This window comes from Rhea pennata, chromosome 5 (genome assembly GCF_028389875.1).
Source record: "Rhea pennata isolate bPtePen1 chromosome 5, bPtePen1.pri, whole genome shotgun sequence".
Taxonomy (NCBI): Eukaryota; Metazoa; Chordata; class Aves; order Rheiformes; family Rheidae; genus Rhea; species Rhea pennata.
In genome coordinates this window covers 37,190,304-37,210,735 of record NC_084667.1, presented here as the reverse complement: position 1 = coordinate 37,210,735, position 20,432 = coordinate 37,190,304, and the positions used below count along the sequence as shown (strand labels likewise).

Genomic DNA, 20,432 nt, shown 5'->3' with positions numbered 1-20,432 from the left:
CTGTGAATGTGCCTATCCCGTGATTCATTGACTCAAAATGATGGTTTCTCTTGACCTTAGGCTACGATTTAATAGGTGGGGAGAAGATAAATTTAGGCGAGCTCTATAACCCAGTGACAACAACACTGATACTTTTATACTTTCTTGCATGTTTTCTAGTGTGTCATGGAGAGTAATAAATGGCAAAAGCTAAAGTGTCCTTGGCAAACAAACAAACAGAATAGCACCCGGGGTGCTATTTTTACCTTTGCTTCGCCTCAGCACTCACCCCCTTCGCTCCCATGGAGCTTGAAATATTAACCCAGCACGTTAATTTATTTCTTCCAGAGTTGCCCTGGCCATTGGATTTAACGTCTCTCTTGGAAGTAGTCCAAACCAAATGGCTGGCTCCATCTCTAGCTTTGTTAATTAGGCACATTACTTTGTTGCCTTTTTCCATATCGTTTAGCATAATTGGCATTTGTGCAGCTTTTGAGAGGCATGTTTGGGCCTACATTTTGTGCAGCTGGCGCTCAACTCCAAGCTATTTCAAGGCTGTAGCTCTCTAGGCGATGACTTTGGAGCGGGTCAAGCACCTGTGTCAAGCAGCCTGCCCTGCTGCCTTCCCTGAGCAAACGAAGTGGCCCCTGCACCCCACGCTCCTCCGTTTACGTGGGTGCATTTCTATAGCGTTGGGAGAATTTAGGTGCCCGCCGGGAACACAGGGCTCCGTCTATAAGCTGCTGTATAAATGCTCAGCTCTGAGATGATCTTTATCCTAACCACTTTTAGGCAACTGACAGGGATGCCTTGCTGTATAGGCATGAAAGTCTGTGATTTTTCACATGGAAGCGAGTCTTCGTAAGCCATGAATTTGTGCTCGCTACGGTAATTCCTGCAGATAAGGGTGCCAGTACTGAGTCAGCTGCCAGTAAGAGTGATGAGGTTATGTAGACGGGAATTTAGCTCACTAATTCTGGTTGTCTTCGTGTGAAATGATATTCTGTACCTGAACTGATGAAGAGAGAGATATAAAAGTTTAGGAAAAAACACATATACACGCATGAGAAGGCATTTAAATCCTTTTTCATAGAAATGCTGCCCTCCAGTGGTCCGAAAAGAGTCGTGCGCGTTGCCTGGTGGTTAAAGTAATGCAGTTTCTACTTATTTTGCAGCAAATGGCACTAAATCCATCTCCTGGTGTGACAGGCCCGCGAACTGCCCAGGCCCCAGACTCGGGAAGCGCACCACCGCCTCCGGTCCCGAGCCTGCTTGGCTGCCTCGGCGTCGGCGGGCTGCGCGGCCTCGCTCCCTCCCCGCTCACAGCTCCGGCCCGCGATACCGTAAAGCGCTTTGCTTTTTTCTCTGCTTTTGTCTTTTTATTTATTTGTTTATTTGCTTAAATGAGCCAGAGGTGCATAAACCACTTGCCACAAATTCCTGCAGTAGTAGAACCACGTGCTGTCCCTTCAGTTTTGCTCTCTGCTTCTCTAGAAGCCTAGCTGGGAGGGAAATGCTTGGGTTTACAGTGTATTTTCTCCTCCTGTGCCTGGCACACGGGCATGTTTTTGCTCTCTCGCCCGACCAACCGATTTTCCATTGTGGCAAGGTGAGAAAAACAGAACTCTGAATCGCCCCAAAGAAGGGATTTCACAAAGGAACGCAATTCCCGGGTTGTCCAGCAGATGCGGCTGTTGGACCGAAAGCGGCTCAAGGTCGGCTCAGAGGCTGGGAAGGACTCGGGTTTGGGGGTTTGAACAGCCCGTGTTTCTCCGGGTGCTGCCCGGGGGCCTGCAGGAGAGGTTTAGGGGCAGACGGGGGGAGGGGGGGTTTGGGGTTGAACAGTGGTTTTATCATTATAAAACTGCTCAAACAAGTTTCAAAAGCAGCAGCAAAAGCCAGTGTAAAATCTGTGCAACCTGTTTTGTGCAGCCTCCGTCAGACCAGGCTTTTATCCAGCATCTCCAGGTGTAGAGCCCTGCTTTTTGACATCAGGAGAGCTGTTTTACAGCTGTGCCACATCGCGACATTAGATGAGGCTGCCGAGACCCAAGACTCTGAATGAATTGGACTCCAAGAAAGAAGCACCAATTTTCTGATGAAGCGAGTTAGCGGCTGCTGGGTTTTAGTACGCTTTTAACGAACAGTAGCAAGCCTCGCTGCAGACAGGGGATTTGCCTCCCTGTTGATGCTGTCTTTCAGCAGTGCTGGGATTGTTCGTTGAGTCTGATACAAAATAGCGTGCTAGTTGATATGATTAAGGTACCCATGTAGAAAATAAAGATGTTATTGACCTTGTAGAAAGAAAATGCAAGTGCCATACTGACCTTACTATTGGGAAAACCCTGAGTGATGCTGTGGTTATGAAACAGGTCAGTTCTCACTATTAAACTTACAGGATTAAGGCATTTATCGAGGTGTCTCTGATGGCAGAGATAGGTGCCTGGCCCTTGTGTCTTGCCCCATGAGGCAACTTCTGGGTGTCCAGAGCCAGTCCTAATTCCTGGTGGGAACTGGGGTGAGGCAGGACTGCCTGGAGGCTCTCCTGCATTGTGCTGGGGACCGCTCACTTCCTCGCCAGCCCTGAAATCTCAGGCACTGGAAGGAGACCTGCTGGTCTCCTCAGGGATGTTCCCAGCTGAGCGCCTTCAAGAAGGGAGGATGCTGCACAGATCCAGGAAAGAGAATCATGATTTTGCAACAGATTTGTTGAAAACTAAGTCATCTGAGAGATTCAGGGAGGATAGCTGAGAAGCATCAGTTATTAGTGTTTGCCTGTTTACTTGTGACTGCAGTTCTTCTGGAGATGATAGTACTGCTTCTGTGAGAAAAATGAGCAGGTTTTGCCCTTTGCGCTATGTGATCCTCTTTGCAAAATGTAGTGCGCTTCTTATTTTCTCCTTATAGAAATAGTATTGATTCTGTTTAAATAATCCTTCTACTCCTTCCACCTTCAGCAGCTCTTTTAAGGTCTTTAGCTTGTGTTTATAATGACAAGTGATTTTAGAAGAGCAGCATCTGGTACAAAGCAGCTGCCAAGTTAGCATTTCTTTAATATGTCTGGGTACAGGTGATAAAATATTTAAAAATGAAAAAATATATTAGGTATAGTTTGTTTTTTTTCCTCTTACCTAAAGTTTAGCTTTTCATATATGAAAAATTTCTGTAGCAACTTCAATAAGGATGTTGGAAAAAAGTAATGGTAGTGATGTTGCTGGTGTACAACTTTGTTACTTTCAAAAAACAATTTTATTTTACTTTTATTTGTTGTAAAATACTGCAAACAGAAAAAAATCCTCCTCATTCTCATTTGTATGTGTAAATGACCTGACAAAACTTCAGAATCAAAACACTTAACATATATAAATGAAGTAAAGATTTATTCCCTTTCACTTTATCTGTAGCAGCAGTTTGGATAAGATAAATTAATAATACTGACTTTGTCATGCAGCTTCTACGTGGCTCTTAAATTACCAAATCAAATCAAACATTCTTAAGCTACACGTTTGTGTTCAAAGACAGCTACTTTCCTCTAATTATTTGTAGTTACATGACTGACTTACTTTCTGTATAGAAGTAACATTGCATAGGAAGCATCAGGCAGTTTTAAAATCCTTTGCAAAAAGCCTCAAACATACATTGAGTGGGAGGCTCTTTCCTGCCTTACCTAAGCAGGACCCTAAGCAGGTCAGAGAGCAGGCTGATTTGCCATGGTTCTTGGCTTTGCCCAAGCTCTGCCTGTTGATGCAATGTATGGGATTCAGATTTTTTAAATCAGTGATTGTTTAGGTGCCCCATCCTGTTATATTTTTGCATATTGAACCTGAGGCTGTGTTGTGGGATTTGGTGATTTCAAACTGTCAGTGTGTGGAGCAGAGGCTGGAGCGTTTCAGAGACCAAGCTAGACTGCTGTTTGTCTCATAGGCTCAGCCCTGATTGCCTAAATACAGCTTTAGCAGGCCGTTTTAAGAGCTGAGTTTGTAGATGTTGGGCCACTCTTGTAGTTGTTCCTCAGTTCTGTCTATGCTCCCTTGTTACTGTCTGAATTGCAGCTCTGAATCCAAATGTCTCTGGCTCTGAAGCATTTGCAATCCAGATGGACTGGGGTGTCCTTCTGTCCGTAACATGCTGTCCTCATGGTGCACAGAAGAGTGTGGTAGCTTCAGGCATTTGTTTTTAATAGATTACCTTAGAAATAGACAGGCAGAAATTGCACAGGCAGGGCACATATTTTCCTTATTTGAATTAAAAAATAAGCATAGCTGTAATCTAAATGTGTATTTATCGGTACTGATGCCCTTTGGCCTTGCTCCAGTGGACTTTCCTCACTGACCTCAACGGGGAAAAGATGGGTTCTGCATAGTAAATGTATGAATATTTTCTTCTTCTTTATCCATCCATCTATTTTGGGATGTGCTAAATGCTTGTTCTCTGTTGTAACATTAACATCAGTATGTGGAAACTTGGGTTGCTAAAATAAATCAGTGAAATGCAATATACATGACTTCACAAGGAACTGCATGTACATTGTTGAGTGCAAATGCCCCGGGTGCCCACAGTGCTGTGCCAGCTTTACGGCAAAGGATTTTGCTGTGTCCTGCAGAAGTGGGGTTTTCTAGTGAGAAAGGCGCAAGCTTTGTGCTGCCAGTGTATACGCAGAGAGAAAAGTGTACAGTATTTCACAAAAGCATCTTTTATGTCATGGGCCTGATTTGAGTTTTCACTGGAGGCAATGAAAATTTTGTTGTTAATCTGTGAAGGCGTTGATGCGTGAGGCCCTAACAGCATGTATTTAGTCTTTGTATGTTAGTGATTTGACACAGTCAAACTACCGCAGGGCATTTTTCTGACATTAGTAGAAATGCTCCTAATTCATGCTAGAATAAATCAGCACACTCCTGAGTTCATTTAATTTTTACTTTTAACTAAAAAATTAAAGGGGTAACTCAACTGCTATTGCTTGAACTATGTTTCTGCTTGCAGTGATCTTCAGGAGGCCCCGAAGAGAATCTCTTTACAGCACCTGACTTCGATGAAGGTGTCGGGGGCAGCCCCTGCCCCAGAAACCCCTCTGACATGCCCCACGCCTCTGCATGGATTCGATGTCAGCAGCGGTCCCAAACGCCTGCGGTGAGGGAGGAAGCGCCCTGCTGCTGCCTTCCTGCTGCTCCTACCTCAAGGAGAGCAGCAAGCTCTGGGCAAGCTGCTGCCGCTGGGCTGCGGAGAAGCAGCTGCGTTGCTCTGTCGAACCGAAGGCTGCTCGCACCTCTCTGGGAGCGCTGACTCAAGCCTGAAGGAGTGGACCTCTTTTTTTCCTGCTTGAGAGGTAAGAACTGCACAAGTGCTCTCTTTAATAATCACCTAGGAGAGAATACAGTGACTGATCTGTTACCAAAGTATTTAGAGCTGATGACCATATCTTTGCTTTTTTTTTTTTCTTCACTGTGATTTTTAAACAAAAACCATAAATCACAGGGATGTGAAAGCAAAGGATTGTTTCATACCAGGCTGTAGCTGCTGGTAATTCTTGTCCAAATGTACAGATATGCCCTGATAGTTACTTATCGATGACAATCTGTTCAGGGCTTAACATTTTTCAGTTTCATGACAAGCTTGCAAGGTTACACATACATATACACTGAATGAAACACAGCCCACCAGTTATTTTTAGAAAAGCTCCATACGAGAAGCAAAGCGCTAGAGTAATGTTGCCAGAGATGGGGAAAGTTCAAATCCAAATTAAAGCTTCCTATCTTTGGCCCAAGTTCCAACCTGAACTTTAGGAAAAACTGAGAGCTATACCTTGAATTTTTATGACACAACATCCTATTTAACTATTTTCAGTTACCCGATAGTGTATGAACATGGTACATCCACTTGAAAATTAGAACTTGAATGGAAAGTCTGAACATACACGTAAGAGTGCAGTACCTGATCTTGTGAGATCACATTGTATAACTTTGACTTATGGTAGCTACAAGGAATTTGGAGAGACTGTTTTACTACAATTCCTAGTTCTTACATAGTCTTAAGAGATCAAGTCCTACAAGAGATCCTACAATGTAATTGTAAACTTCAGAGGATAAGAAGAACCTGCTTATTAATCATGAAGATCTATGTAATAATGACCTCAGATATTAACATTCAGTTTAGACAGCGTACCACAATAAATATGAAGAAAGTCGGCCCCTTTGCAATGATGAACTTGAGCAGAGTAGTTGAAAGTAGCACACCTGAAGCATGGGCTTGATTCTTTGCTGAATCAGAGCCTGTATCTTCTTCCTGCCAAGGCAGAAGGCAGCAATCTCAGCACCATTACTAAATGCGCTAGTAATTCTAGAAGCTCTAATGAAAGTCAAGATAACTCCATGGATTTTATAAATAAGGGTCTTTATTTAGAATACTGTTGAAAACATTCTTGGCAACCACATTGTATAAATATATAAAGTTAAAGTTTTGCACGACAAACCAAGCAACATTAAATATTTGGGGGTTTTATTGTTTTTACTTTTTTGTTTTTTCTTCCCCCCTTCTTCTTTTTTCCTTTTTTTTCTTTTCTTTCTTTTCTTTTTTTTTTTTTTTTTGCAAAGCAACTCTTATTTACAATTATACAAAAAGTTTTATAAAAAGTGGTCCACAACCTTATTTTGGCCAGAACAGGGGTAACAGAAAGAATGTGTCATGCCAGTACTCTAGAGACGTGCAGATTTCCTTTCCCCCCTGCTTTCAACAGCCAGGTTTCCATTCCCCAAAAGCCCAGATTATACATTGGCCATTTCATGGTATACAGTTTTATCTCTAGACACATTAAATAACTTTAGTTTAACAACCAATAAATAGCTAGATGTATTTTGAAGGAATACAGATTTGAGAAGTTATATATTTGAAGGAATTTTGTGAGATTTTAGGACTGGAACAAGAAGTCTTGAGTAGTCTTTTCAGTCTTACAAGGCAGATCTCAGAGCTTTGCTGAATGTAACAGTTTGTTTTCACTGCAGTCCAGCTGGACCTGCCTTTATAGCACTTGGTAGATAGGGTTGCTGCTGCTGCTGCTGCTATCCTGGGGAAGTGGGGTGCAGTTGGTAGGGGAAGGAATTTGGACTCCACTCTCATTCAGGCTGGCTCCTTCTGGGGGAGAACAGGGACTCCCATCAGCAACATTTTCCACTGGAGGCAGGACCTGGCATGTGGAGTTATCTGTGGAAATCCTCTCCACAATGCTTGAGAGGCAATCAAGGCTAGAAACAACAGAACTCTTCCCATGCTTTGGATCTAAAGATAGACAGAAAAGGCGATCAATTTATTCAATGGATATTTAATGTCAATAGGATGTATTTTTTTCCAGAGAACCCCAATCAGTGGCTGACAGGGTGTATCTGAGCAAATTAAAATTGAGGAAAAGAATATTGGTGAAAGACATCAGTTAAAAAGTGAGACAAAAGACCCAACTGAAGTATGATACTTTTCAGGAGGGTAGATCCAGGGCTTCACTTCAGCCTATAGAAAGTGAATGGAAGATTTGAATTCAATTCTTATTTTCTCCAAATTTTGGATCAGTGATATCTGGTTGGAACAATCTTTATGCAAAATGTAGTTGAACTCTGAAAAGTTATTGGAATATATTCAAATATCTTTTTATATAGACCCTAGTTTGCCAAGTAGGAAATACAGGTTTTTTATATATATATATATATATATATATATGTATGTATATGTGTGTGTGTGTGTATATATATATATATATATATATATGTGCAACTACATCTAGGGGGAAATGCTACACTTGTACCAGCATCGACAGCTCACTGGCTGAAAAGCCCAGGTGGAATCTGCTAAACTACTGCAGACAGAGACAGCACAGGGAAGTCTGCTGTATTGACTCTCTACCCGTTTCACATTGCCGTTGCAGCAAATACTCACCATTTGGTGATTCCGTGTAGTAGCTGTTGTCATAGCTGTTTCTTCTGCGAGAGTTGCAAGGAGGCCCACTGAACTCCATCTGGAAAGGAGAGAAATCTGTTTGAGATCACTAGCTGGGACACAGCATTTTCCTCAAATATCCAATAACCATTTAACTTCGTATTTCAGTCCCGCTCTGTGCCACAGCTTTAGTCTTGGCTGAAATGCCATCAAGTTTTCGTTTCTTTGAACGCGGCAGAACTTAACTTTGCTAGGAAGAAATTCCCCCCAGAATGTATTATGTGGCATAGTTATTTTAAAGGAAAATCACCATTACTGTAACTAATGCACTAATGTTATAGCTTTTACAAATGAAATGAAGTCTTCCGGCATTCTAATTGAAGATTGCCCTACATGTACAGCTTCAAAATGTAATAAGGAGACCAAGAGAGGGAAAAAAGTCTTTTGATATAGTTTCTGAAGACTTTTCCAAGTATGAATTCCTTTCAAAACCCCACTAACTCACCTCTATGCCTTTTTATTGCTTTTGCTTTCTCTTTTTTTACTGTTTCGTATAGACAGAGGATGGGGAAAAAAAAGATATTCTGACCAGTATATTTTTTTCTGGTACTTTCACCCACAGTGAAATGGCTCTTACTGAGAAAAGAAAAAAGGCAGTATTTTGAGGAGGGATAAATTGTGTAAATCTTCTCTCTAATCTGCCAACTATCTCATAATCTACGATACTCCTCTCAGTAGTGGTTATCCCCACTATATAACAAACTCAAGTCTTAAAAGTGCTTTTGTGATTCCCATCTCTGCTACTCTACTACAGTCACCACATCCCAACAGCCCTTAATCAGCCGTGGAGTCCAAAACTGTAGTGTCAGCAAAGAGATTAGGTGATGAGACCCCCTCTCTGGCACTCACCCTTATCTTTCCTCTCCCCATAATGCACAGAAAGGGGTGAAAGCCTGGGGTCTCCTTTCTGTTGTTGGTAAGTGTCTTAAGGAGGTAAATGGGGAAGAGAAAGAGGAACTTTTTCATAAAGGTCAAGCAAAAGGACAAGGACTTCTGTTGCTGAGACCATGCTCTTGTAACCAGGACTAACATCAGAAAACAAAACCCAGACTTACTGGTTCCCCTGTGAACTTCCCTCTGCAATTATCATGGCAGAGGGGACCTCCCTCACAGCTGTCCTTAGAGGATGCAGAGCTAAGAATACAGGAGATGGAAACAGAGATGCCCTGGGAGCACGAGCAGGACTCGGACCTCTTGGTGCTCCCAGGCACCTGGCCAGGAGCAGTCCCCCTGGACCCAGGCAAACATGCCCAACTTCTCATCCCCAGGAAGGAGTGTGTGAGAGATTCTTTCCTTCTCTTCCAGAGATGCTGGTGTGAGGGGACCCCACCGCCCTTTGCTGCTGGAGGTGGAGGCATGGAAGGGGACTTTATCCACTGGCGAGGGCACTCACCATGCCGTCGGAGCAGTTGGAGCGGGGGCTGGAAGCGTCTGACTCGCTGCTGTAGTGCTCCAGCACCGGGTAGTAGGTGTCCTCCTGCTCGCGCAGCAGCGCCTGCAGGCTCTCGATGTAGCGGATGGCGTTGCGGAGGATCTCCACCTTGGGCAGGCGCTGGTTGGGGTTGGTGGAGGTGCAGCGCTTGAGGGTCTCGAAGGCCTCGTTAACCTTGCTGAGCCGCCGCCGCTCCCGCATGGTGGCCGCCTTGCGGCGGTCGGCGTTGGTGGTCTTCCTCTTGCAGGCCTTGCAGGCCCAGAGCAGGCAGCGGCCAGCCTGGTGGTGCCCGCTGGGCGCCCGCACGTGCTCCTCCTCGTGCGGGTGCCCGTGGTGGTGCGGGTGCTCCTCGGGCTTGAGCAGGCCCCCGACGTGCACCAGCCGCGGGTCCAGGTCCTCGAAGAAGTGCATGTCCGACGTGTTGAAGCACGGGTCGTCGTAGAAGTCGTCGGCGGCCGAGAAGGAGCAGAGGGAGCCCTCCGCCATCTCCATGTGGCTCAGTAAGTCCATGGGAGCGGCGGGGCAGGCGGCGGCGCCGAGGGCGGCAAAGCGGGCTCCGACCGTTGGGCACCGTTGGCGGCGCGCGCGGAGCAGAGCGGAGCCCTCGCGCCGCCTGTCCCGGGCGAGGCCACCAGCGCCGCCGCCGCCGCCGGCCCCTCCGCAGCGCGCCGGTCCGGGAGCGCCGCTCGGGGCCGTATTTATGCCGGAGCCCCCCGGCGCGGCACGGCACGGCGGGACGGGACGGGGCGGGGCGGGGCCGGGCGGGGAGGGGAGGGGGCCGCGGCCGCGGGGTCCCGGAGCCCCGGCCAGCCCCCCACCCCCCGCCCGGCGGGGCCGGGGCCGGGCGGTGTCCGACGCGCGCCGCAGCGGGGGCGCTTTTGCGGGCTGCGCCGCCCTCCGCGTGCGTTTGTGTCCGCTCTCCCGCCCGCCCCGCTCGGGGCCGCAGAGCACGCGGGGCGCCCCGGGGCGAAGGCGCTGACAGGCGCCCCGGCGGTGGCAGCGGCCGCCCGCCCCGGGCTCCCCCCTGCCCGCCCCGGGCTCCCCCCTGCCCGTGTCTCTGCAGGCAGAGCCGGCGCTGCGGGGCCCGCGGGCGGCGTGAGGCGCGCTGCGCCTCCTCCGCCCGCCCCCGCCTGGGGGACCAGCGCGCCCCGGCCCCGGCCGTGCCGCCGCGCGGCGAGAGGGTAACTACTGCGGGGGCAGGCGGCGGCGGGGAGCCGGGGCAGGGCGCGGGGCGGCAGCGGTCCCCGCCGCGGCCGCGGGGCAGCGGCGCGGCGGGCGGGCGCGCTCAAGATGGCGGCCGCCGGGGGGCGCTGCGCGCCGCGCGCGGCGGGGCGGTGGGGCCGCGCCGGCTAACGGCTGCGGCGCCGGGGCGGCTGCGGGGCGGCTTGGCGGAGCCGGAGGCGCCGCGCCCGGGAGCCGCCCGCTGGCGCTGAGGCCCCGGCGCTCCTGGGGCTTCGCTGCCCCCAGGCCGAGCCCGTCGGTGTCGTGGCCGGGCTGAGTTCCCCGCAGACCGCTGCGGCTTGGCCAGGGGAAAGGCTGATTTTCCATGTGTCGGGACACACCAGAACGACACTAAGCGCAGCCTCGGGGCACCTGCCGAGGAGAGCCGTCGCCGCAGAGTCAAAGCAGAAAAAACATTTCCAAGCAGAAAGCGTGGACGCGTGTGGGGAGCCGCTGCGGCGGCGTACCCTTCCCTCCAGCCCCCGGCGTTGTCCCTGCTCCCGTTGGCCTCGCAGTGGTTCACGGGTACACGTGGAGGCGGAAGGCGATGGGGAAGACTCGGGCAAAGTGACGGAGACCATTGGGCCTCGGAGCGGGAAGCAGCCGCGCGGGAGGCTGAGCTCTGGAGCAGCGGCGAGGCCAGCCCGCGCGCGACCGAGCCGCAGCCGCGTATGTTACAGGGAGTGTTTGATTCCTCAAACAGGGCAGTGTGGTAATGAGGAGTCACAAGTGCCCTAGGCTGAGGCCTGAGCTACTTCGAGCGAGTAGAGGCCTCCCTTTTCATGGCCCGTGGTGTGTACATTTGCATTGCAAGGTCCTCTTTAAACGCGAGCCTCCGATTACGTTTATTCTGAAGCCTTGGAAGAGATTGAACTCGCCTCTTGAAGCAGCATTTTGCTGAGCTTGTAATCGCATTGTAATTGGACTGCTTGTGCAGTAAGGATTTGTTATTTCAGGTAACCAATTGGCAGAGTTTGGAAGCCAGAGGGTTTTTTTTTTTTGTTTTTGTTTTTTGGTAATGCTTCCCAAGTTTGATGAAGTACTTACTTACACTGGTTTTGGAATATCATTTGACCTGAGAAATTTAGCTCTTTTTGTGATACAGAAGCACTTCAGCAATTATGCTGTGTGATTTCATTAACTTAATGATTAAAATAGTTATGGATATTTTTATCTACCATGGGCTAAAATTAAGTCTCCACTTTGCAGTTATAAATGCTTGTAAAAAAACAGATTCATTTAAAATCAAAGGTAAAGATCTCCTCTTCAGTGGGGTAAGGAGCAGATTGAGAATCTGTAAAGCTACAATACCAGTTGATGATCTAGCCTTCAGTTTCTGAGCCTGTGACTTTTCAGTTGGGTTATTAGAACAGTAGATTCTTTGGTACTTACGTGATTTGGTTTTTGCAAGAGTTCCTAATTTGCAATCCCTGTTTTCTACTCACTTACATGTATTCCAATACAGACAAAGATAAGAACTATTAATTAGTGACATTCTATTGTTACCTTCAAAAGATCAAATTTTTATTTAAAGAAAAAAGTAGGTATTTTGGACTCTCTACAACTTTGTTCTTTCACTATGTCCAGTGCTGAAAATTGATATGTCCCGAAGAGATCAGCTATTGACCACCCTAACACATTTACAAGTGTATCATCTCCCAGCTGTTTCTCAGAGGCAAAGTAGCAACCTTGTGGAAACACTCCACTGTTATTACAGAGGTTCTTTGATCCAGACAGAATGAACAGACTTTTCTAGTTTGAAAAATCTCCACTGAACAGCTAAAACAACGTTAAAAACAATTTGTATTGAAAAATAATAGCACATATAAAGGAGAAATAGTTATTTGTTGAAACAGCTAATCATTTAAATTGGGGTATCAAGGCTTCGTTTTGGTGCTGGCCATGTTACTTGGCTCAAGACATTTAATCTCTGTAGCCTAGCTATTTCATTTGTGGAAAATTGTAATTCATTTGTAATTCTTGATCTTTACACCGTATTGCACCATATTCTACCACTTTAAATGTGTTTCCAGCTTATATTTAACCCCGGAAAAGACATTCTGGGACTCATGCAAATAAATAGTGGTTACCTTAGGCAAAGCAGTAACAAATGCTGGGACATGGACAAGTGATAAAAGAAGGCTTCGAGTAATTGCCAGTGCAATGCAGTTTAGTGCTTGCATGCTCTAGGGAGGCTCTTTCAAGCTGTGGCAGCATGTATATGTCCAACGCATGAGTTGTTAGTGAAAGCAGTATCTCAGTTTGTCATCTAAAAGTGAAAAAGTCAGGAGAGAGCCATGACCACATGGTAAAGTTTGCATGGCGTGTTCTTCCACTGAAGGGGCCTTGGAAGACTCTTCCCCCACTGTTGCTACCAAAACTAATGTTTACGTTCCAGTGTTCTCAAAAATAGGCTTGTCCAGAAAGATTGTGCATTGTGTTGTGAGTCTCAGAGAGTCTTTGAGAAGAACAAAATCCTCCAATGTTCTTAACTTTTGATGGCTATAGTGGAGAGGGTGCAGGGCAGCATGATCTTCACTTAAAGATTTTAATGAATTCCTCATTTTGAGACTAGGCAGCAGCAAGGGTGTCTTCTTTGCAATTTTAGGTAGTGCTTATGGCAGCATTTAGAAATATACCACTGTTAGTGTCTGTCTAGAAGCCGCTCTGGCTATTACTCATCATTTCAGTAGAGATTAGGTCTCTTCAGATCTTTCAAAGTGGATACTGTATTTCAGTACTGTTGTTTGTATGGCTCTTCTAAGCCTCCCAGATTCTGACTCTGGATGGATTGGGCATTGCTTTGGAATTACATGTGCAGGGGTGCACATATGAGCAAGCAGTCAGCAGAGGAAGCAAATACTTCATTACGTTGAATGGTGCCATGTACCTATTACACATTTCATCCTTCATCTCCTTTTTTTTCAGGGTGTGGTTGGAAGGAAGCTGACAAGGGAGAAGCAGATTGTACTTCATATGCTGAGGAGCATAGGGGGACACCCATCCTATACATGATGTACAGGTACTGTTAACAAAGTCTCAGAGACAATATTCACAGCCACATGCACACCCTCAGCAGAAGCAGTATATGGACAAGAACTTCAGTTACCCATAGTAACTGATTTAATTCTCCTTTTCCGAGGATAAAGATTGGGAAAATAACTGTGAGTTTCTCTACCTGAAATTAACAGAATTATTTCTCTAGGCAGAGGTGGTTTGGAAACATGAGAAATAAAGGACTTAGAATTCTGAGAACATTCTGATGCATTTTGCCAAGATGAGGAGCGGGTCTCCAGGAAACACACATAGCAATGTTTCATGGAGAAAGAAATGACAAGTCTTACACTGTGAAGTTTAAATGTTGAATTCTGTTGTGTTTGACTTTTGTTAAGGTAAAGAGAAAGACTGCAAGTGCTGGAAACAGTGGAAGAGATTATACCTACATTTCAAAGGTTAAGAAATGTCAAAGTAGAAGACTGCTGTAGAAACAGTAGTAGTAATTGAAGGATTTTTTAATATGGCATTAGTTTATTATTGAGTCTTTTTGTTCAATTCATACTTAATGAGCTATATTTTAATACTGAGAAGGATGTATTCCATTGCTCTTATTCATGTTAAAAGTCAGTGGAACTAATTTTTGAATAAGGTATAGTCAGCATGAGGATAGGTGTTTGAATCCCAGATGGAAGTATTTTTTAAACTATTACAGCCATCCCAAACATAGGCAAATTGAGTATGTTGCTAGAAGTAGTTCAAACCATTCTTGTGGCACACTGCAGTTTTTTTTTTGTTTTTTTTTTTTTTTTTTTTGAGACTATAGGGGAAGTTTGTGTGGTTTCCTTCCTCCACACCCATCACCATAAAGCTGAATCATTAACAGAAAGGGATGGGGAAAGCATCTAAATTGTAGCTGTCTGTCCTGTGTTACAAAACCAACAGAAAGTAGGTGGGCTAATGTAGTTTTACAGAATTGGATACTTAACTACAGCTGTGTGCAGAATTCAAAATTCACTTTTCATAGTACATAGTATAGGGCATAGTATTTCATAGTGAATTGTTTACCTTACTGCAGTTTTGACATGCTTATTTTCATTTGGTGGTCTATATTTTATCTTGTGTAATTTTCTTAGTAGCAGATAGACACTGGTGCAGTTTTGTATATATGTAAAATCTCTTTGAGAAGAATATTAGCATGCATGTATAAAAATTAAAAAATTGGAAAATATAATTATTTTGTTGAATTGAATTTATTTTCAAATTTAACAATAGAAATATTGATTACAGTGTTACATAAAAGTTTGAATTAATCTTTCAATGGAGCAACCCCCATGCTTAAAAGCTGTGATATATACTGATTTAAGATCCTAGTTCCAGGCAGCTGATTTAGCCAGTTGCTCTTCCTCAGTTACCTTGTTAGTCAGTGGAGAGAGAGGCACTCCTGTAGGGACTGACGGGAAGGAATTTAGACTCCTCTGATCTTTAATCCAGCTGGCTAAAGCAAAGGCTGTAAGTTTGACAGTGTGAATGCTCTCCTAATTGAAATACAAAATTAATGGGAGGCCACTTCTGTAATGCAGTTTTAGCTGAGTGTGCTGCACTTTTACTAGGATGTTATTCATCCACCTGGAGCCAAGAGAGGGAATACAGAAAACTGGCAGTAGTACCACAGTAATACCATACTGTTTCTTGCTGAAATGGGGATTTTTGTGGTAATTAAGATAACTATTCTAGGCTACATCTGGACAAAGTGCTAGAGCTAGTGCCTTTAGGGACACTTGTAAAATAGAATCTGTGAGGACCATATCTAATGAAAACCCCTAATTTATTTCATCCTCTCTTTGAGGATTAGAGAAGGCAACAAGGCAAGTAACTGCAGTGAGAAAAACAGCACTTTCTTATTCCCACATTGAGAAAGAGTTAGTATCCTTCATATTGAAGGAATATTTACCTATAAACTAGCTTTTTTCATATGAATTAAGTTCCTACTATGATAGAAAGACAACAAGAAATCTATCTTGTTTTAAAACAAGCATTTTAAAAAATCTGTAATGTTGCCATACTAATATAAAACTTAATCTTTGGATTCCCCCCCACACATAGAAGTTACCTTGTACTAAAGTATTTTTTTATAAAAGGTTTTATACACTGTTAAAAATAACTGGCATTAATTAATGGTCTTTTAAGCCAGAAGAGAGGCCTAAAGGCCTTTGGTTTCTACACGGAGCCATCTTTTATGGTAAGAATTGCATAGATAACTGTGATAGACTGCTAGTTACCCATGTTGTTGGCATCACACTATGATTTAAACAATTGCATGGGTAGACTTTGAACTTTGCTTCATCAGAGGATGAGCGACAGGGTGCAAAGAAGGGAGAGTGATACAGGAGTAACCCATTTTGTCTCCTGAGTGCTAGTCTCAAGGCCACCCTCTAAAGATCTGCCTTAGGAGCTGCTCCATAGCTGTAACAGCCATAGTGTTACAGTCCCTCCCTGCCCTGCTTCACTTTTGCTCCTGTCCCATCATTGCACTGTGGCACTGCAGCAGTGCAATATATGGTTGCATATATTGGCCCTATACCATTCCTGTGCTGCAAGGATTCTCTCTGGGGACGCTTCAGACCCTCTGCAGCTCCTGTGCATTGCTGGAGAGGTGGGCAGGGGCTATGGCACTGACTAGGCTCTGGGTCTATGCCTGTTCTTAGCTCTTTCTGGAACCGGTCCATAAAGTAATCCCCAAGACTGTTTCTGCCATCTTGGGAACAGTCAAGCCTGCGAGCATTGGTCAGAAGATCTCCCATCAGCTTGATCTTCCGGATTTTGGGCTCAATGAATTGTTTCTTGATAATGCTTGCACTGTGAGGATCTGCATTTTCAAGGCTCAGGGCATAAAGCTCTTCAAAATACCGTGTCATAGTTTTCCACTGGAGCATCGCTACTTCCAGGGCTTTCATCAGACTGACTGCATACTCACAGTTTGGTTTCTAGAAAAAAAAAAAAAAAATGAAGAGCAGCAGCTCATCTTACAATATTCATTGCTGCTTTCCTGTAACTTAACTGCTCTCCTAAACAAAACATGCTAGAATTTTGCAACAGCTCCTTCTAGTTTGGAGCATCTGTTACTTTCTGCCAAGTTATATGGCTGTAAACATACGGAAATGCCAGAACCCCAGAATCCTTGTTTCAAGGAACAAGACTTAGATAGTAGCAGCTATGCCTGATAAACACTCTTAAACTAGGAAAACCTATCCATATAGATACAAACCAAATATTTTAAAATAAGTTGCTCAAGATGGATTTTTAATTTTCCCAGCTCAATAAATGCTATGATAGGCCAAGGAACAGCAAGCTGATAACATTAAACTATTTGCACAATACTAGTTTGCACAATACTAGAGAATTAGTCCCATGATTTTCTACAAGGGAGGTTTTTTGCCAATAATGAGTTACTCCTTCACACCTGTGCAAGCCCAAGTCAAATCTAACTCAAATTCTGTCCTTAGCTATGTTTTAGCAGATGAGCTACTGCTCCCAGCTGGATGTTTCTCCCACCTCCTTCCTTACCCCTTTCTCAGATGCCAATGACTTCTATTTTGTTTCAGTGGGAAGGCAGACAAGTTGGCTGAGTTAGCACTGAAACAGTTTAAGACTCACATAATCCATTACAGCACAGTGGAAACAGCAGTCTCCAGCTGAGTGGAAGAAAAGGACCATTGTTCGTATCCTTTTTGGCAAGAACTGCAATCTTATAGAGTTAAGAGTGCATATCTGATACAGAGTTTCTAGGCATCACAATCAAAAACAAAAGCATGTATACTGATATAATAGGGAAGTTATATCTGAAAATCCAATAGTAGATGAACACAGAGATCTGAGGTGTCAGCAATATAATGCAGGAGTTAATTACTGCTGATTGCAAGAAACTGAAAGTTACTTGCTACACACCTGGATGGTTTTAGAGCAGTAGTGGCCTCCTCTTTCTTGCTGATACTTCATCAAAGCTTCTGCAGCTTTTCTCTCCTCTACAGCTTGATGCAGAAAGAACTTGGAAACATTTGGTAGGGCCACATGTGACTGATCAAAAAATTCACCCTAAGCAAACAAAATTTGAGAGTGTTAAAGTTTGCTGAAGATCGGATTCACTTGCAGCAGAACACATCTGTATCAGAACCTAGGATACATTTCCAATGCAACTTGTTCTACTAGCTTAATCATTTTGACAATACTCCTCTAAACTTCTGCAGTAAATGAAGTCAGTCATTGTTGTTCCCCGCCAACCCCCCCCCCCCAAAAAAAAAAAAAAAAAAACCTCCTAGAAGAACACCTTCTGCCTTTTAAGACTGGACAAGTGAATGCATTACTGATGTTCTCTTGTTAGCAGTAATATTCTAATGAGGTACTGCTTGAGATTTGCATTTAAGAAAAATAACTACAGAGGCACATATCCAGATCCTCTACTACCATAATCAAAGGCATCAAAGTCAGCAACATTTTCCCCTCCTAGGCATTGAAATTGGTAAGGCTCCCATTCTGTTATTTATTTTTAATTAAATAAGTATAGTCCAGCTTCTTTCTGATTAAGCCAAAAGCACAAAGAACATAGTATTTATCCCTTCAGGTCAGCATTCCAGTGAAAAGTTGGCTTTTAAAGGTATGAGAAAGATGAGGCAAGTACCAAAGGAGAACAAAACCAATTTTGCATCAGTTTATCAGCTCCTTTATGTATAATACTATTCCCATAGAGAGAGAGAGAAAAAAAAAAGGAGAAACATTAAAAGTGTACTCAGTATAGCTTAGTAGCAGTATGTGACTCATAGCTAAGACAACTTTGGAAGTATTAAAATCCTAAACATACTGTAGGCCTTGTTTTATTTTTCTATATGGGGAAGTAACAACTTTCATCAATGCAAGATCAGCTATGCTAATAGATCTGTCAGCTCTTCTGTTGGATGAAGTTTTACGCATGGTGTTTCCCTATGGGAAAACAGAATAAAGAGAATGTACTAGAGAAACAGATAGCAGTGGAAGGCCACAAGGTTGCACAGCAAGGTTCAATAATGGCTCTGCACAACTTTGATATGAAAGACAGTGAGAGGCAGCAGCTGGGAATATGCCAGGAGTAGAATTGACAGAACTACAATACATCAGTCCACTGGTTCCCTAAATACACAGGCAATACAGCATAGTCTTTGCTTCTTGGGCAGACTCTGGATTGGAGTACTACATATTAAACTGTTCGCTTGTAGCTTGTCCAGGAGTGATAAAGAACAAGTATATGCATTTCATAATCTTTTCTACTTTCAGCTGTCCTCCCTCTTTCATTTATTAACAAAAAAACTTGTTTCATCCATGTTGTCCACCTGTTAAAAAAGGAGAAAAGTTATATACACAGTATGATGTATTTGTGTTTCTTATTTTTTAATAACCTTCTAGGATACTCCAAACCTGTGACAGACATGTGACCACATACTGTTCAAGGCAAAGTATGTACTGCGGTGTTCATTGAGACTATCCAAGGTAACAGTTGCATAATCTTTTTCCTGAAGTCATTAATTCATATTTCTATTGACAGAAGAATCAAGATTGAATGTATTACACAGTTCCTCAGTGCAAGCTTGTTGCAGCATTACTAGAATCCAAGTTACCACACCTGCCTGTTAAGGTAAATCTTTTTTTTATATATATATATATATATCATAAACTAAGACAGCCACAGTCCATTTCTAGTGGAACTTTTTCTATCCAGCCCAACTACTAATTAGTAGTAGTATTTTGATCCACATGCTTAACAGCTTGAGGGTTCTCTGCGCACTTTTTTTATTGGACTAACACCTCACACTAAGCTTGATCAGAGTATCTTGGCAATTCACTCGAGTATAGCTTGCACTGCCTCTCAACAGATGCTCAGCACCAGAAGGGATGGCACTAATAATGCCATTTTTCAGTTTTAATGTTTTTTTAAGTATACAATGCCTTAAATATATTATAAGCAGCCAAATGCAGTAAGCTTCACATCACATTTCATACTATTTTTTTAAATCCACAAGATGTTCCTACCTGTTGATCAGAAACCCCCAAGTAACCAGTGGTGGTCATGGGAAGCCACTGCCACAAACTGCTCCCACCAGTTAACCACACAAGGCTGTTTTATGCATAGAGCTTGAAGGGGAAAATAAAAAATATGCAGAGGCGGCACTGGGCAGCTACACGCCGAAGCGGTGGGAAGCGCCTGCTCCCGTCCCTTCCCCGCGCGCTGCTCGGGCCGCCGCCGCGCCACCCGCGGGGGCGCCCGGCTGCCGAGGCGGCGCCCCCGCCTCCGCGGGCCGCTTACCAGCGCCTGGAGGCAGTAGGAGAGCTCGAGCAGGGCGCCGGTGACGCCGCAGAGGCCTTCCTCCACGGCGGGCGGGAAGCCCTGCCTCACGCGGCTGCCGGGCAGCGGGCGGTGCGCCGGGCAGGCGGGCAGCATCCCGCGGGGCCGCTTGGAGCGCGGCTCGGCCATGGCGGCGGCCGCTGGAGCCGCACGGCCCGGCGGCGGGCGCCGCCTCATATAGCGGCGGGCACCTGCGGGCGGACACACCTTGCCGCGGGCCGCGGGCGGGCGGGGCCGTGCCGCCGCCGCCGCCGCCCCCGCTGCGCTCCCGCCTTCCCGGCGGGCGCCGCCGCCGCCGCCATTTCGTGCGGGCGTGCGCGCACGCGGGCGGCGCGCGGCGGGGCCTCAACGGCCGCGGCGTGCGGGAGCGGCGAGCTGCGGGCGCTGGGACGGACCCGTTCCCGACTTCTGGAGCTGCTTCATCCCGTGAGGTGGTAGCTGCCGCCCCCCGTG

The 20,432-nt window shown here is 45.2% G+C and overlaps 2 protein-coding genes across 2 annotated transcripts; both read right to left on the bottom strand.

Moving 5' to 3' along the window:
- Window positions 1–6,994: 6,994 nt before the first annotated feature.
- MYOD1 (myogenic differentiation 1) lies at window positions 6,995–9,901 on the bottom strand. The gene is made up of 3 exons (XM_062576822.1): window positions 9,353–9,901; window positions 7,900–7,978; window positions 6,995–7,251 (listed from the first exon to the last, which is right to left on the bottom strand). Exons 1-3 carry the CDS (start codon window positions 9,899–9,901, stop codon window positions 6,995–6,997), a joined length of 885 nt encoding a protein of 294 aa, XP_062432806.1.
- A 4,939-nt stretch (window positions 9,902–14,840) lies between these two features.
- LOC134141292 (ferritin light chain-like) lies at window positions 14,841–20,108 on the bottom strand. The gene is made up of 3 exons (XM_062577402.1): window positions 19,941–20,108; window positions 17,555–17,701; window positions 14,841–16,593 (listed from the first exon to the last, which is right to left on the bottom strand). The coding sequence occupies exons 1-3, from the start codon at window positions 20,106–20,108 to the stop codon at window positions 16,090–16,092; spliced, it is 819 nt and encodes a 272-aa protein (XP_062433386.1). The 3' UTR covers window positions 14,841–16,089.
- Window positions 20,109–20,432: the final 324 nt, after the last annotated feature.